Source organism: Mugil cephalus, chromosome 14 (assembly GCF_022458985.1).
Source record: "Mugil cephalus isolate CIBA_MC_2020 chromosome 14, CIBA_Mcephalus_1.1, whole genome shotgun sequence".
NCBI classification, from domain to species: Eukaryota; Metazoa; Chordata; class Actinopteri; order Mugiliformes; family Mugilidae; genus Mugil; species Mugil cephalus.
The window spans coordinates 3868884-3886830 of NC_061783.1; the positions used below are offsets into that span (position 1 = coordinate 3868884).

Here is a 17947-nt window from a genome sequence, read left to right on the forward strand (position 1 = left end):
TGAACTCAAAGAGATTTTCATGCCTGTTATCTGGCGGGAGACCAAGCAGCTAATAAGGCCCGGACATAGAAAGCCTGTGCCTCCAGAGACAGCTGATTCACTTACTCCATCTCTTATTGGTGTGTTCAGTGTCCTGGATTCGGTTGGAAAGCCACTGTGACTGCAGGCGGACATTGTCCATGTATGCAACACAAGCTTGGTGCAGTATTTATGACCAACCTGGGATTGATCAAATTTTGAGTGTTTGTCAATATAGGATATGTTGTGTGGCATATGCTCTTTATGCTCTGTGTTTACTCCTGCAGGCTGTGAATTTACATCTACAGTATGTAGTTAATTATCAATATAAGATACGCTTTCATAACCTAAAAAATATATATAATTCCTATGTCTTAATTGCACAATATTGTTCCTCCGTAGCTTCCTCTTTGCAGTCCCAATCCTATTTAACTTTGTGATGGACAAAGGTGCATTATTTTCACCTCAAGCCGGAGGAAAGTCATAGCAGGTCCCAGCTGCGGCCTTGAGGAGAGAGAGAGTGTGTGTGTTTCTATGTGTGTATGTGGAACAAGAAGTCCTCCTAACAATGTTTCTCGCAGCCTAAGGAGCTCCCAGTCACCAATCTGAGCTCTGACTGCGTGGCAGGATTTCAGTTGCTGGAGGATAACAAGCTGAACAATTTACAGTCTCTGTCATGGTATTACCCCGATGGCTTATGCTAGAAACAGACCTGCCATTTGTGAACACGAAAAGAAAAGAAAGAGGAAGGTTTTTTTTTTAAAGACCTCTGCTCTTAAATCCATTGTGATACAGCATCACATGCTTCTTAATTAACTTGAAATATATTTCTGTGGTGAATGTGATGAATGCAGCCGCAGACACTGATCAGTTCTGAGCCTCTGCATCACATCATCAGTGAAATACCTCAGAATAAAAGGCGATCTTACTCACTTCTTCGATTGTTTCAGCAGAGTAGAAGTGCATTATTATATAACCCTCACAAAATAGAGAATTGCATCCCATTTTTCCTAAATTCTTTTCACTGTTGGTGATCCGAGCTCAGATTGTAGAGACTTGTCAGTGATTTCCTGTTCCTCTCAGTTAATTAGCAGTGATTCTGACAAAATCATGTCACTTCATCCTCTGACCATGTTTCCTTATTTTCAAATGTTCGGGATGAAATGTTCAATTGAACGTCTTTAATTGCAACCCCACTGCTAGTAATAATACACACAGATCAAAGTGCCTTCCAGACGTCTCTTTTATAATGGGTCTATGAGGTGCTCTTGTATCCAGCTGTCTTTATGCATCCATCTATTCATAACACGTTACCATCCGACTACAACCAGTCAGTTCACTATAAAACAATAAGTGGGTTGTATTCTGGCCGTCTCAATTCCAGAAAGTGTTAAGGTGATGTCATGGCATTGCTTTTTTTTTCTTTTTTATTTTTTTTGTAAAATAAGCAGTTCATTATCAAACATGACCTAGAAAATTACTTTTTTAATCTAAAAAACGTAAATGAGAGGTATGTTTCTGTTAAACTACCAATTACTTGTACCTGGTGCCTCAGGTCTTGGAATATGTCTTACAGTCGGAAAGTATGTACATCTTCCGCAGACATGGTGCCTACAGTAACCTTTCCATCTGTAAAAATGAATATCATATCTACAGTATGTTCTAACATTTTACAACTCTGACACTGCCCAACAGTGATAAAATCTTAACGTCCTGTGCTCCGCTCAACTTGTACAAAATGTTCTATCACACATTATGTCCGCAGAGGCACAAAACCCTGTAACCACTGACAAATGAAACAAGACAATCTGTGTAACCGTACTGTACACACTGTGTCATACAGAACAGCCAAACTGAGTCATTTAGACATAATTAAATTTGAAAGGCAAATAAGGCACGACCGTAAGACATGTGACTTCAGCTAAAAATCTGTTTTTAGACGCCCCAAAGACATTTCAGGACATTTACATCTTTCAAAAGAGAGCTGATGCCTGGGGGGGAGAGGGGCCGCAGACAACACTACCTCAGCGTGACAGCCGTGGCACTCGGTCCACAAGCTCACACATCACAGCCTCCTCTTTCCATGTTGATACACCTATCATCTTCACTGTGGAGAGGCAGCAGAGGGCTTTATCTCTAGAGAGTTATTGAAAGCAGAAGTGCTTAGCTACCAATCATGTTCTAAGGACAAGTAGGCTGGAGGTTGCTACTTGTGTTGAGAGCATCTTTAATTTTATTAGCAGACAGGAGGTGACGTCTCTTCAGGGAAATGAGAGGGACGACAGCTGTGACACAGCCCTGGCTGGACACTCGGAGAGGTCGCGGTGAGGTGATCTCTTGCAGCTCGGGTGCGATCAAAGCATTATTTCATATTTGACACCTCAGAGACTTCCTCTGGCTGACACCTCGCACCTTTCCTTGCACCTTGCTTTGGTACGGCACACTGTAGAATGGATCCTGGAAGCCTGCAGGCACAAGGATGGCTGTGTGACAGTGTTTTTTAAAGGGCAGATGTATCCCTGAGGAACCACAGTACGGCTTAGTACCAGGGACGGAACAGAGGAGAACAGTAGAGTAGCTGGACTTCTAATGGCAACGGGACTTGTAGAGTTCTCAAAACTTTCCATATCCAGCTGCCTTTTTTTAAACGCCTCTTGTATTACCGTGACCTGAATGACTGAGACCCTTCACAGACAACACATACTGATATAAAGATGCACTGCTAAGAGTGCAGGAACTGCTTGTTCAAATACCACCCCTGTGTCAAATACTAATGGTTTTAAACCATGGTAACTTCCTTTCCTTGACACATGCAATGTATAACACATGTTATAGAAGAACAACTTTAATGTCATTGTACAGACATTACAACAAAATTTTGCTTGGCAACAATCTCCGGTTGCAGGTTGATGTAAAGGTAATAATATATTAAATATAAATGTGTATAAATATAAAAAACTGATTATATAATCTCTGTCTGAAACAGGGGGAGTGGGTTAACGTTCCTTCAGCAGCCTTTTCACAGCCATGGGGAAAATAATGTGCTTGAGTTGCTGATCAGAGAGTGTCCTGGTGTCCCTACGGATGTTTGGGGCTCGAGTAGATCTTGTCCAGATGTAGAAGTTGGGAGCCTACAATCCACTCGGCTGTCTCGATGGCACACTGCAGCTGTTTTTTCTCTGATGCATCCGTGGGTTAGCACACTCTCTGTGGTGCAACAGTAAAAGTTTTTCAGTAGATTCGGAGGGAGTTCGTTTTTCCTCAGCCTTCTCAGAAAAAAAGAGACGCTTCTGGGCCTTTTTAATAATGTAGGTGGTGTTCACAGTCCAACCCAAGTCCTCTGAGATGTGCAGACTGAGGAACTTGACGTCTCTGACCCGCTCCACCACCTCTCCATTGATGTTAAGAACCACTGTCCTCAACCTCCTAAAATCAACAATGATTTCTTTGGTTTTTCTGGTGGGGTTGAGGTGGTTGTCACTGTACCAGGGCACTAGTCTCTGGACCCCCTCCCTGTATGGAGCCTGATTGCCTAAGCTGAGCAGTCCCACGATGGTTGTGTCATCAGCAAATTTGATGACGGTGTTAGCATCTTGGGTGGCGATGCAGTTGTGGGTGTGAAGAGGGCAGGACTCAGGACACAGCCCTGTGGTACTCCGGTGTTGAGGATGATGAAAAAGAAATGCAAGCATTAACTTTACTGCTAAAGAATATGATCATTTTGGTGGTGCATTACTTAGTCACAAAGCAAGGTAGTGGCTGTGAATACAAAGTATGGTTATGCTTAAGTCTTATTATTTTTTTTCTAGGGTGCTGGCAGTGTTAAGTTGTATGGTGGTCACCATGGCAGCCCGGCAGCTAAATAGTCAGAAATGGAGAGGCTAAAGCTTTTGCTAGGGGGGAAATGTGTGACAGTTCTGCTAGACAAGTGAACTAGTTCAGTAGACCAACGTGTTTACAGGCTGATGTTGTGCATGTGTGATATTCACCATGTTCAGATCAATTTTATTTATTTATGTTCACCATCTTAGTTCAGACCGTAGACTATAGAAAAAGGGATTCATTATCAATAACCCATCCATGCTTCTTCTAGATTCACTCATGTTTATTTAACGCGGTGCTCTCCTTTACATATACAATCTCCACCAGAGTATGCACTACACTCTATTTATTTATTTATTTCTCTACTTTCAATGGGGTGTGGCTTATGACCTATACAGCAGCCAGCAACCAGGGTGAGCTTTACGTGCATGTGGTTCACCTCTGAGGCACTGCCTTGGTATATGTTTTTTTTTTTACAGTCTGTAGTAATAATTTAGTTATTTGTACAAAACACAGCTCACACTGATAAGAATGTCATTAGTCCTGCAGGTATTATTATCATAAAGAAGAAAATGGAAAAAGGAATCACCAAACCAAAAATTAAACCTCACAGTAGCTGCAGATGCTAATCCTTCTTCTGATATCAGGATATTTCAGTCTGGACCGAGTTACAGACAAACCAATGGTGCCATTCCCAGGTGAATGCTGACAGCATAGCTGAAAATCAGACTCAGAATACTCAATTCATCCTTCAAGGAAATTGTATATTTGCTGAGACGGTTGAGAATAAAAGTAATAATAAGGTCCACATTTACTGGACATCTGTACATGCATGTGACAGTAGTTTGACCACAGTGAAAGTAAGCTGAGGAAGTTTTTTATTCCTGTTACAATACAGAATCTGGATAGCGATTTGTATTCTTGCACATGCCAAGTACATCCACACATATCACCAGTTACTTGAACTCTACTATAGACTTGGGTGACGCAACCGTTTGACCATATGGCCTTAGACATGGCTGGTTTGAGGTCTGCTTGTTGTGTCAGGGCCCTCAGGCAGATATATAGTAAAACAGAAGCACTGTTTAGTACACAAGTTTTTTTCTGTGTATTATTCTGTGTACAGATTGGCAATGTTAGCTGTCTGCACTCTGAAACCCCTGTGGTGGCTTCGCAGACACCGGGTGCCTAGATGTTGTTTTCAAGGTAGACATCTCGTCAAGATAAGTGACGGCCGCCGTGGTGGAAATTAGGCCATCTGAAAGGAAGGAGGTCAAGATTTACAGCACTGTCTGTCTCAAGAATAAGAACAATTCAATTAATTCAAATAAGACGTGAAGTAGTTCAGATATTCTCTAGTAGTTGCAATTTGACAGCCAAAATAAGCTGTATTTTAAAGGATACGGGAACTTGTCTGGACTTGAAGAGGCAGTGGTTTCCTTGAAGGAGGATTTCATGTAGTTTCCTAAAAAAAAAAAAAAAAAAAGTAAATGGTCCGCTGAAAACCAGAAAGAAGACTCATTTGGAAAGTCAAATCGTTGCCGTAGGCCGTTTTATTCCTCTTTGTGACTCTTCAGCAGGGGGTCAGCAGTGGAGATAGCTTTGCAATCAGCCACCACACTGAGCAATCACCAGTGTATCCATAACGAAGGTTTCCATTTGAAATTATGTGAGCTTCATTTCTTACAAAATGGAGAGAAGAAAAAAATCTGTGCTGCCTTTTCTCCTCCATCTATTTTCATTGTAATATTGTCTGTGGAAATCACTGAGCTTCTATAATCAGAACATTCCGTGTAGGGCATTTTTCATCAGCGTTTTACTTTTTGCACCTTGGGCCAGGAATGAATGGAAAACATGATTACACAAGAAGCATAAAAGAACATTTTTTTTTCTTTTTTTTTTTGCTTTAAGATTCACATTCATGATCAAGTGTGTGAGGCACAGGAAAATAGGTTAACAGAAGAAAGGCAGCTCTCTCCATGTCAGACCACTGCCATATTAGCCCTACAGTCCCTCGTAATGTCCTGCTAGATTCCCTCAAATTTATCACAGAAGACTGGAAGAGTAATGGCGATGTAAGAAAACAAAGTCCACTAGGGACGTGTACTACATCATTCAGATTTAACACCGCCATCTGTTTCAGGGTGCCCTGGAATGGCAACATCAGTACTTAAGATGAAGCATTTACAGAGATGACAGATGTGTTAGCGAGGCAGGCTCTTTACCTGTGGAAACACAGGCCTGGACTCAGACGTCTGATAAAAGAGACACAGTTATCTAATAGGTGTTGCGTTTGCCGCTCTTGATCCACGCTGGTTCTTCAGACAGATGTTTTGTTTATTTCTTGCCTTGGCCAGTGAAGTTTCGGGGAGACACAAAGCAGCGGACGGCGCGTGCTAATGAATGTCAAATCGGTGGCTGACCTATTTAGAGAGTCAAAGCACTTTCACACCTATGACAGGGTGATATCTCGAGCGAGATCCACCCCAGGCTCCTCGTCTCATGCTTGTGTGCACACAGCCAACGGTGCACGTCTGACTTGTATCAATGATGATAAATGTAGACTGCATGGATGGGAGGATTTCTGGCAAGCTGAATTTCGATGTGTCTGTAAAGCACATTTGCCATAAAAGATTTTGTAGCTGTTAGTCATGCTTTTGAAAATTTACGGCTCAAAAAAGTAACCAGTAAAACCAGGGAAGTACTTCCTGTTTGATGCTAAATCAGTCGCTTTACGTTAGCAGTCTTATAGCTAGTTAGCTTGCCCTTTTATAGCATCATTGGTTCATAAATATGTTCTATATGTATTCCACCTACATCTGCTGTAGCACAGGACATGATTGGAGGAATTCAGTCTTGCCAAACGCTGCTGTGCTTAACAGTAGGAAAACTCAGTATGCTAAATGTGCTGCAGGGCATCAGTCAATGGCAAATCTTTCGGCTTCCCAAAGCACAATTTAACCAGAATGTTTGACCTTCAGGATGCTTCTCAAGACTCTGGTCTCTGTAATTGAGAGGAGAAAGTAACTACGGAGAGAAGTTGTGTTGCAATATTGACAAAATGTCACCCCAGAAATTAGAGGCGCCTAACAGCCTCTGTTGCTCTCTTCTCCTTGGTACGAAGACAAGGTCTGCACTGGCAGCTCTCAACACAGCAGACTATTATTGGCCCTCTCTCTCCGCAATTAGCAACCGAGAGACATTAAGAGTTAAAGTGGGAAGAGGTTGTTGTTGTTGTTTTTTTGCCCTACCATTTTTGTGAGATACACAGTGAAAATACAGGAAACATGCTGACAGTCTTTACCATGTAAGAAAACTTTGGAAGTACTATAATGTTAGCAGTGCTGGACAGGACCCTAGTTTGTGGTATTTGGCAGTTTTTTATTGCTGAACCTGACATGAGTCATGCAGGAAAGCCCCAAATTACCTAGTATTTCACATAGCTCACAATATGTCTGCAAGCACCTGTGAATTGTGGCAAATTGATTTTCTGTCAGTCATAAAACTGATGTTTATTTCCAAGCCAGCCTCTCTGGAATACACCCCTGCGTTTTAGCATGGTGTGAAATCTAATTATTTAGTGTCCTGTCAGGTCTTGTCTCGGGGTACACAACGTGACGAGCCAAAACACGTATTCAGTTGTCACGTGCGTCTCCGTCTCCCCCTCGTCTCCCTCTCAGCGGTGTCAGGGATATTCCTGCCACTTGACATCCGTGGCAGATGCACGGTAGCACCTTGAGGGCTGACTGGAACGCTCAGCAGCTGGCCTCGCCTCTTTGGAGGGAGACTCCATTAGCCGAGGGGAACAGCCCTGTTTGCCTCTGCCGGCTCCGCATTGTTTGGAGCTGAATTATGAAGTGTGTAAAATTTATGCTAAGCCTGACTTAAGGCAAAAGTCTCTTTAGGGGGCTGTCTCATGTCTCATTGAGCCACTGTAGTGCTCTTAAAAATGAGTCTCCTCAATGTCCTCGGCTGGCCCATGTTGTCCGACCTTCTTGAAGACAATAAAAGAGCCAGTCAGACCATTGTGTGAAGAGTCTGTCAGAGCAAGGATCAGAGCAAAGTTGCATATTTGACCACAAAGAAGAAAGTTTGATACTTTATTTGGTGCGGCTCTAGATTTGACGTTTGTTTGGAGACTTACATATGTCCCCGATAAAATAAAAGAACACCTATTTTTATGTTAAAAGTCACTTCATGAAAATACACAAGAATTATAGCAAAGCAAATTTTCAATGTGGCCAACACCTTGGACACTCTGTAGGACATGCTAAACATACAGAAAATGTATCTTGGTCACGGTGTGAGCGCCACATTAATAACCTCCTGAGGCCTAGCGTCCTCATAGGAGGACATTAGTTTTCAGGTTTGTTGCAGCTTATTCATTTAGACCTGTTATCCTCATAAGGAGACACCTTTGTCTGTTATGCAGTGGTAGCGAAAGGTTAGTACACATGTTTATTTATGCTTATTAACTTTTCTAGTTTTATATAACATGCAAACAAATTCACAAGTACTCGTTTGAGGAAATTGGGATTCCATCATTTCCAATTTTGCTTTTGCATTAACATAAAGAGTTTTATATTTTAGTACACACTGGGAACTTAAATTGTAATATACATTGAAATAATCTCTGGGTGTATATATATATATACAGATTTTTATTTTTTATTTTAGAAGTTAGAAGAAGTATTAGAAGTGTTTAAAAAAATACTTCTTAGGTCCTACTAATGCCAAATACCTTAAGATCTTAATCTTATCTTAAATGCATTCCAAACAAATGCACCTCAGAAGGTTATATTCCATTGACAACCATCATATTAGCATAAGCAGAAATCAAACAAATTTCAACTTAATACATCAGGTTAAAACAGCCATTTTCACTCAAAAACATGTTGTTATCTACAACAACAACAAAAGAATAGGAAAAAATTGTTCCCTCATTTAAATAAATCACAAGAATGGATACAAAATTTTTTTCATTTAATATTATAAAGTATTTTAATTTCCATTTGTATCACAGAATGAAAAAGTATTTCCACAAATATTTTGTGTGTGCTAGAAGAGCTAGCAGGTTAGCTGGATGGATTTAATGTAATCTTCTCCAACATGAATACAAACTGTTTAATGTGCTGTATAATCCCAAAAGCATTCAGTCAGGAGAGGTGCTCTGTCATGTAAGGGTCAACCTGAATGTATAAAGAGAAAAGTTTAATTAAGTGAAGAATTAATCATTATTTTCACAATGGTCCGGCTTCTTTATGTGAAGCAGACACTGCTCAGTGAAAGCAGACTTAATAGCAGGCTGAATTTGTAGAAATTGATTTCCGGGAGTGCTGCAAACTGTGGTGTAATATGATAAAGGAGTGGACCGTCTCAGCCTCCTGGACCTTCGTTTGCCTTTTTAAGATCGCGCCACAAAAAAAAAAAAAAAAAAAAGCTGCTCCATTACAGTAACAGGAGTAAAATATAATGCGTTACTTCCACCCTCGTGTGTCATTGCTGTCACCTCTTTGCCCTCAGCAGCCAGACAGCCTTGACGTGGTGTGTTGGGGTTTTGGATGGTGCTTTGGGCTCTCTAATCTGGAGAGCAGAGAGGTGCTGCTGTCGCTGACAGACTGACTGACAGGCAGGCGGAGAGGACCCAGCTGTGATGGCTGGTGTCGGCTCAGTGGCAGCCTTATGATGAATTGCCTCTCCTGAATGATAGCGCTGTTACTGAATGATACTGACGCAGGATTGTTCTGTCAGCATCTCACCGGCGAGCGCAAATAAAGAAATAAATAAATAAGCCAGAAATGAACCGCTACGCAACCTGCCTCCCCATCTTTTTATTTTTCATTAAAGTTGCCATCTCTCATAGATCTCCATATGCAGCGATATGGAACTGGAAGTTTGTGCAGAGACACGGTGGAGAAAATTGCCTTGTAGAACCACAAATGCAGTCGAACTTTTGAGTGATTGAAAGCCACCCTGTTTGTTTTCTCACCTTTATTTTCAACCCAGCACATATATCTAGGAAAAAAAAACACTCCTTTTATTGTCACTGCATGGATTAGAAGTGATTGCACTTTGGCGTATGTGACTCTGATGTCCAATAATAGAAGTAAAGATAGGTTACACGTGTATTAATTGCAACTTGTTTGCGGCAAAATAGCTTATTTGTGTCTTATCCCATGTTTTTCTCTGGATTCTGATATTTACATTGTTGTTCTGTGTGTTTCCAGCTCAGATGACTACTATGAATACGGACACAGCGGGGAATCATATGATTCGTATGGTGAGTTGCGGGCCTCTCTTCCTCCAGTATTTATTGGGCCAGTAGACAGACCAATATCAATTTCTGACTCCGCTCCGCTCTGCCCTGCTCTGCTCTGCTGGCGTCATCTCAGTTGTCATAGCACCTGTCTAATTGTGTGCTCTCTTCAGCCGCATTCAAAATCAGCAGTTTAACGTGATTTATAACGTTCTCAGCTCATTTTGATAATTAGGTTGTGAATAATGACCCTCAAAATATAGAGTAGTCAAACCCCAACCCGTAAATAAGGTTCTAAATGTTTCCACATAAAATATTAACACTAGATGCTTTTTTTTTTTTTAGAGAAATACTCTTATTAGCGGGAACAAACATTTTAATACCTGACCATCTGCTTGAGTTGAATTTCAGTTCTGAATAAAAAATAACATGTCAGAAGCAGAAATGATGACAAGCTCATATCGGCGCTGCAGAAGCACTTTAGTAAAGCAGGAGGAAGGCATGAAAAAAAAATAATAATCTGATCGCTACCAACAACATCCTATAGGTCACAGTTTAATGCTTCAAGCCTATTTTCCTGCACTTAATGCGTGTAAAAATGGTATTTATACTTTGGCCTATGAGCGCCGTAGTGACCTACAGCTTAGTGCCTTCGCTGCTGCTTCCTTTTAAATCATGTAGCACTGCTTGTTAGTTTATTGTCGGTCTTTTAATGGGTGCAGACCTGACTGGTGTATAAACACAATGATTATGTGAGAGTGACGTTTTTATTCATTTATTTTTTTTATTTTTCGACAAAACTTATCGTTAACATCCTTGAGGCTGAGAAATCCAGTGGCTTCTCAACAGACTAAAAAATAAGCCTGCAAATATTTCTATTAATGTATTCTTACAGTGGGCATCGTTAACTTCTCCATGGTTATAGGTTTACAGGGCAGTCAGGTTTAACTCCCTCCCAAATAACATTCCTACATGACAAGTAAAGTAGTTTAACCCCCACCAAAATACACACAGAGCACCGACCCGCTTTGGTTTCACTTTAAAAGACTGTCCAACGAGGGCTGCGCGCGGCTCCGGTAGTCTCCAAGTTGCAAAACCAAGCTGCAAAACCAACTCCTCCGAGATAATGTTCAACAATCCTGTGTCACCTTCTGACGAGATACAGTACGAAGTGGGTCAAGGCCATGTCTGCTGCAGAGTGCCTTTGCATGATGGCAGCGCTAACACACAGCACCGTAGTGTGCAGCTGAAGGTTGATCCATCTTTTATAATGCATGTGTGGCCTTTGCATGAACTTGAAACTATGAGTTTGTGATAAATACCGCGTTTGTGGTGAGTGCAGTTTAATTCACACTCTATTATAGACTTTATAGATCGTGTTTGTGTTACTAAAACTTTAATGACTGCAAACAAATACCGTGATTCAGTAATTAAACTTTGAACGCTTCCTTAAGGTGGTCTTTTCCAAGAGAATGAATGCATAAAATGAGTTGGAAACACCTTATTTCATTTGTAAAAACCTTCACGAAGTGTTTTGACGTAGACTTTTCTGGTGCTTTTCCTTGGGGTGTTTCCTCAAGGACACTTAAGGTATGTGGCACGGACTGGCCATTGATCTGCTAACAAATTACTGACCATACATTATTGCATTTATTACATTCAGTGTTGGTGCAGGATAAAACATAGCCAATGCTAGATGACGACCAATTTCTCTCTATTTTCGTCATAAAAGCGTACCTATAGCTTATACCACCCTCTGATGACACTGTGCTGACTAGTTTATTCGTCCAATCTGCATTTCATATTTCAAAACTTGGCCTCACATTTGCCTTAAAGACTTTTACCTAAAATACATATAAGTAATCATTAGTGTAAAAATAGCCTTCATATGTTTTGCATCATAAACCCGACTGACGACCTGTATCCTTACTTTCTCTGCTTTGGAAGTGAGTCGAAGCCATTTAAAAGCTCCCCCAACTTTTTGTGACCGCACAAGTGGAAGAACTGAGCACATTCAGCTCATTAGTGTTCCCTACCTGCACATAGGATTTAAAAAAAAAAAAAAAAAAAGCCGCAGTGTGGGTCACACAGAAAAGAGAGCGGCAGTTCAAAAGAAACAGATAAACAGCGTTGATGTGCATCCTTGTTCTCAAAATACAAGGTTACCTTGGTGTGTTTCTTCAAAGTGACTGTCAGTGAAAGGGTGACAGGTTTAATTAAGGGGTATTGGCTATGTGCTGCCAACAGAGAGCCTGTACACAGGAAAAAAAAGCAATCCTTTGTGAGGCTGGGCTCGAGGGAAGTCTCTGCGCTGGCTGAAGATCAGACAAAGGGTGCCATCGATACTGGCACTTTCACATTGACAGTACCAGGGGGGGAACAGTGCTGATTTGGGCTAATGGTAATTGTGACCTTTTTGCTGGGAGCCACTAAACGGGTCCTTTTCAAGTAGCTATTTGATCCTCTCATTCAATTATCTGAGATGAATCCTTCCAGGTGGAAGTCAAGCTTCTTGGTGCGACTCACAGTCTGTATTCTCAGCTCGGCAGCGGCGCTTTTGTTTTGACGAGCGCCGTCGATAGCAACCACTCAACGCTCTCCCATTGCTCCGCTGCAATATTTCCATCGACGGGAGCATATTCACAGCATGGGGCTCGAAAGACTAACACGGGTTGTTATGATTGAATGATTTAAGCCAAACTCCTCTTTAATCACTCCCCGTCTGTTTCTTTTCTCTTCTCCTGCATCAGGTCAGGAAGAGTGGGCAAACAATCGCGGCAAGGCTCCGACGGCACGAACAACCAAGGGAGTGTACAGAGATCAGCCATACTCCAGATATTGAACTGTTTATACAACCTGCACCTGAGTCCTCATGGCTGTTTTCAACCCAAGTAATGGATTTTTTATGGACGCTCCCACCTTTTTAGAATTGAAAACTAAACCACAAAATAATTCAAATGAAACAGCGATAGCGAGAGTCAAAACAGGTTTTTCAGTCACGGAGTTCCGCCCCCCCCTCGATTATTAAAAAAAATACACCCACTGGAGAAAATGTGTAACACAATTTAGGTAATCTATCCTTTCCTCTGGGAGAAATCGAATGGACGTTAAGATTAAGAAAGACTCCATAGTACATTAAGTTACTCTCTCAGCTATGTGATTGTGAAGAATGACATTGTATCAAGCTATTTGACTTGGTAATGGTTAGTTCAATACAGTGGTTCTACACAGCTGCCAGTGCAACTTAATTTCTCCCCCCTCTATTCTTTAAACCTCTGACTGCGTGGTTGATCACTTTAAAATGTAGTAGCTTAGCTCTAGGAAAGTGCGGTACTGTAGATATTTCTTTCTGAGGGGTAATCGGTGAAGTTGTGTCCCTTGTAAATGAAACATTTACAAACTGAAAAAGAGAAAAGTCATACTGTATACATATTGTATTGCTGTTTCCTCTTCTTTTTGTAAAAACTAATAGTTGGTTAGTGTTAAAGGGCTTATAAAAGCATGGTGTGCAACTGTGGATATTGTCAGCTGTTTTATTCTGAAAAAGCCTGTGTAGTTGTGTTCATTGACTATGACCCCAAACATCCTCTTAAACACTTATAAATAGCGGCGCATACTTCATGTACACCCCGATACGAGCAGAGAAGCAGAACAGCTTTTGAATGTTTGTGATTTTTTTTTCTTCTTTTTCTCCTTTTTTTTTTTTAGATGCTCTAAATAAGTAACATCGATGTCACTTTCTGATTTAAAAACGAGATACTTTTCTGACATCACGCGCTGGAGAACTGGGCGTCATTTCCATCTAGAGATCTGTTCGACTATATTGATTCTGAGCTTATGTAAGCCCTTTAATATTTTCTTCTTTGTTGATGCTGAATAAACATTTTGAAAAAAACAAAACAAAACACTTGTGTCGAGGAGAATAATTACGGACTCGTGTAAAAAAAATGCTAATTTAAACTAACAAACCCAAATGAAATTTCTCTGTGTGCTTTGGAACATTTGTAGCAACCATGTGGAAGGAGTTAAACTGCAGTGATCATCATCGGAATAAATGCGAAATAAAGCAGCATATAAAAAAATTAAAAGTACGGAGCAAGACGGTGTTACCAAGCGGTGCAGATGTTTTGTCCTTGCGGATGGCCTTTGTAATCTGATAAGAGCGGGTTTCCTTTTGGGTGTGAGCGCTGTCTGGTGTGCTTTGTAGGAAATCCGCCCGAGTGAGATTTAGAGGATGCGGCGGCGGTGGCGTGGCTGCTTCTGAAACTATCTGCTCTGTTTGCTCGTATAATTCGTTGTGAGGCGAACGCCGACCGCGCCTAGCGTCCTCAGTAAACACTCATTAACTTTCTGGGTGTTTACCCTGACAGGAGAGGCCTCGTAGCGCCGTGACAAAAAGCTAGGGCCAGGTTCAGCTCAGCGCAGGGGGCTGGGTAGAGTTAAGGGCGGGAGTTGGGGAGGGGGGGAGTGGGTGGTGGTCAAGGTGGGGTTCTCTTCTCTCTCTCCCTCTCTCTCTCTCTCCCTTTCCTCTCTCTCCCTTTCTCTATCTCTTCTTGTTTTGCTCTCTCTGTTCTCCTCCGGTCATGTGACCCTCTCCCAGTCGTTTAAAGAGCCTGCCCGTTAAAGAGACCCTAAAATGACCCCCAGCTGACCTCCGCAGGGAGAGGATGGCAGTAGCTGTTTAAAAAGACCTCCATCCCACAAGGTAAACAAGCTGACCCAGTTTAACCTCTCCCCTAACGTAGTAACTCATAAACCCTCTCTAAACTTCAATGTAATATGCATTTCCTGTCTCTGTTAAGTCCGTAATCTAGCCACAAAGCTGGGAATAATTAGACATCTGTAACATAAAAAGAAAAAAGAAAGTAAAAAAAAGTTTGATAAATAGCAGTAATATTTCAAATGTGAAATAACTTGATCCTAAGACTTTGATAAAATATATACTCCTTTTATTAATAAATGAGCCATAAAATATGATGCGCCTTGACGTTTCATTTGATAATGTATGTGTTTCTGCTGTCAACTCAAATGGTCACAATGTTGTTTATATTCCTTTCTAGGTCAAAGTCCTGGCTACACAGAGCCCTCCATCCAATTGTCTCTCTGGTTCTGAAGGTATGTTGTTGGCTGTTAACACGATGGCTTAAAAACACTGAGATATAGACCCCTTTCATGGCCTACGTAACTGTGACGTCACGGCGTTAGCTGGACCCAGAACAGATGGAAGCTTGAGGCTAACACTGTCACTTTCAACTATGAAAATGTCATCTTGCTGTATTTTTTGGTGCTAATACCAACCAAAAAATCAAACTGAAATTACGTTAAGTTAATGCTCATTTAGGGGATTCTTGTTACATGTTGATGCTAATGCTAACCACTAGCTAACGCAACGTTAGTTGCGTGTTTCAGCGGTGTCCAAGCATAAGTTGCATTTACTACGTTACCACTTCCACTTGGTTCCACTTCTTGTAATATCTTTGGTGGAGAGGCTTCACTAGATAAAGACAGGCCAGACTTCATCCCCTCTGTGTCCTCCTTTGGTCAAATCATCCATCCAGTGAGTGAGAGTGTAAGGGTAGGTGAATGTTGTCTCATTAGTCAAACTCAACTTTTTAAAATAACACTCACGGTCTCTGCAATTGAAGAAAGACAGAAATGCTTTTGTTTTACTGATTGTTTTAGCCAATCAGTCACAAACTTTAGATTATTTTGTCCGATACATAAACAACTCTATTGCGCGGTTTGTGGTTGGATCTGGCCACTTTTTGGTGTTCTTGAAATGACTTCGCTCAAAGGATTCAGATACTTCATGTGACAGTTATTTTGAATTGACTGATTTTGGAAAGCGATGTGAGGCTTCTGGATTGTAGGATGATTTTGTCAGTGTTTACTTTTGAGTAACTGAACCACAGTCAAAGACGTTTGGGTCTTCTAGGTTGGATTCTTCAAAAGGTTCCAAGACAAAAAAGGCAGTAGCTTAAACTGTTATTTTGTTTGTAGTATAAATAGTACTGATCTACACAATGCGTTACCAACAGTTAAATGATAGTGAGTGTGATTACTTTGTAACTGTGAACAAGATCATACAGTATATTGGCCTATGGAGTCAAATAACAATAACAAAATACTATTTAATGAATCTGACTTCTACAGGAAAACGGAATAATTCCTTTTAATTTTCATATCAGTTTTATTTAATGGTGTATGTTAGGGTAAGGGTAAGATACAGACATGCTTCCAGATGAGTGTGACCCCTCAGTGAAATTCCCAAATGGTGGTCTAACCTGTCTGGATGTTGAGTTTCAAACCCTTAACCAGCGCAGTACCCTGCAGACCACACAGCCTTAGCGTGGCACATCAAGTATTAATGTGACTTTCAGGTGGCTTGGTGTTCTCTGGGTGGATCTCTGGACTGTTGCACCTGTCTGTAATCCACCTCAAGGGGATTGCAGTCCCGCTGGACCCTCTGCCTCTCTTTGTACCAGTGCAATTGGTGTGCAACACTCACTAGAACCACAAATCTGCTTCTGCCCTTTGAAAATGGAATTTGTGGAAAGTGGAAAACAAAAAGCGTGACTGATTGCATTAGTTCAAAACTCCTGAAGTATTCCCAAAAGAGAACACCTGTCTTTGCTGAGATTTTCCTTTTTTTTTGTTAAACCTTGTCCTTCTCTGTCTTCTTCTCTTCCTCAACAGACTTGACGAACAACAAACACGCTTTCCTCCAAACATTCAAGTCCACACAGTATCTGACAGAACCCCGGTGAAAATGGCCATCAGGCTTCACTGAGGATGCCCCCTCCCTACTCCCTCCTTGACCAAATAGTGAACTTATAAATTTTTCCATCCGGACTGAGGTGTATCCTTCAGGGGATGGGATGAGGAACCTGTTGAGATGCAGAAAATGGGAGGGGGCAGAAGACAATGCATGTATCACACTTCATCATTCAAAGGAGAGAGGAGAGAAAAACCCATCGGGCAAATGGAGTTCCTCACCCTCCGGGACGATCTGTCGGAAAATATTTCCTTCAGTGCTTCAGCAGCTCTGTATACATTTTACATACACACAGGAATGCTCTGAACTGACTGTGAACCTGACCAGCGTCTTTCTTGATTCAGCTTGTTAGAGGGGAAGTGTGTTCCTCTTACATTAGACATTAACAGTCACCTAGTTGGAAGGGTGAGTAAATAAATAATGAAGTGTGCTAAGGGAAAGACATCATAATTCGAGGAAAGACACTTTGTTGTTCTGCTCATTGCTCATTAATCTATATCCAATCCATTCCGATGAATAAATAATTCACTAAGTGCCTTGCTGTTGCATTATCGTGACAGTTTTAGATGCTGAGATTCATTGCCAAGTTAAAATATGGGTCAGTTCTTAATATAATGTAGCTATATTTTCCTCCTTTATGCATTTTTTTCTGTTTTTTTTTTTTTTTTGTATGCATTACCACATCACTGGAAAACACTACACAGCCTCACAGGAGTACAGTCTATTCCAGATGTATTGCTTAATCGGAATCGACTTCGGTGGATATTACAATTCCAAAATAGCTTTCTATCGGATAGAGAGTTTCGTTCTGTCGTGTGCATAAGTCCACATACGCTGATCTGTGCTCGGCACAGCCGTATGTCCTCAGTGGCAGACAATAGTTTTCCATTAGAGGAAGTGATTCTCTCCAGAGTCTCGGGCCAAGCCTCAGACAAAACACGGTGACCCAAAGCTCGCATCTCTCGGCTCTTGGAGTCAACTCTCATCACCTCCGGGGGCTGATTCCCACTCTGAAGTGGCTTAAAACGACAGGCTTATCTGTGGTAAGCTTGTCCAAGTTAATAAAGTAAGAGCAG

The 17947-nt window shown here is 41.3% G+C and overlaps 1 protein-coding gene across 4 annotated transcripts in view; it reads left to right on the top strand.

Moving 5' to 3' along the window:
* khdrbs3 (KH domain containing, RNA binding, signal transduction associated 3) overlaps positions 1-17552 on the top strand; it is a 102158-nt gene extending 84606 nt beyond the window's left edge. The window contains exons 8-12 of one of the 4 annotated variants that reach the window (XR_007114227.1): positions 10068-10120; positions 12847-12987; positions 13805-13935; positions 15157-15211; positions 16793-17552. Coding sequence is in view for 1 of the 4 variants with exons in the window: in XM_047606035.1 (XP_047461991.1) it covers positions 10068-10120; positions 12847-12938 (145 nt within the window). In the remaining 3 variants the exon portion in view is untranslated. Of the gene's footprint in view, positions 1-10067; positions 10121-12846; positions 14002-15156; positions 15212-16792 lie in introns of those variants that run through there. The other 3 variants (XR_007114225.1, XR_007114226.1, XM_047606035.1) reach the window with 3 other exon arrangements.
* The last annotated feature ends 395 nt before the right edge of the window (positions 17553-17947 follow it).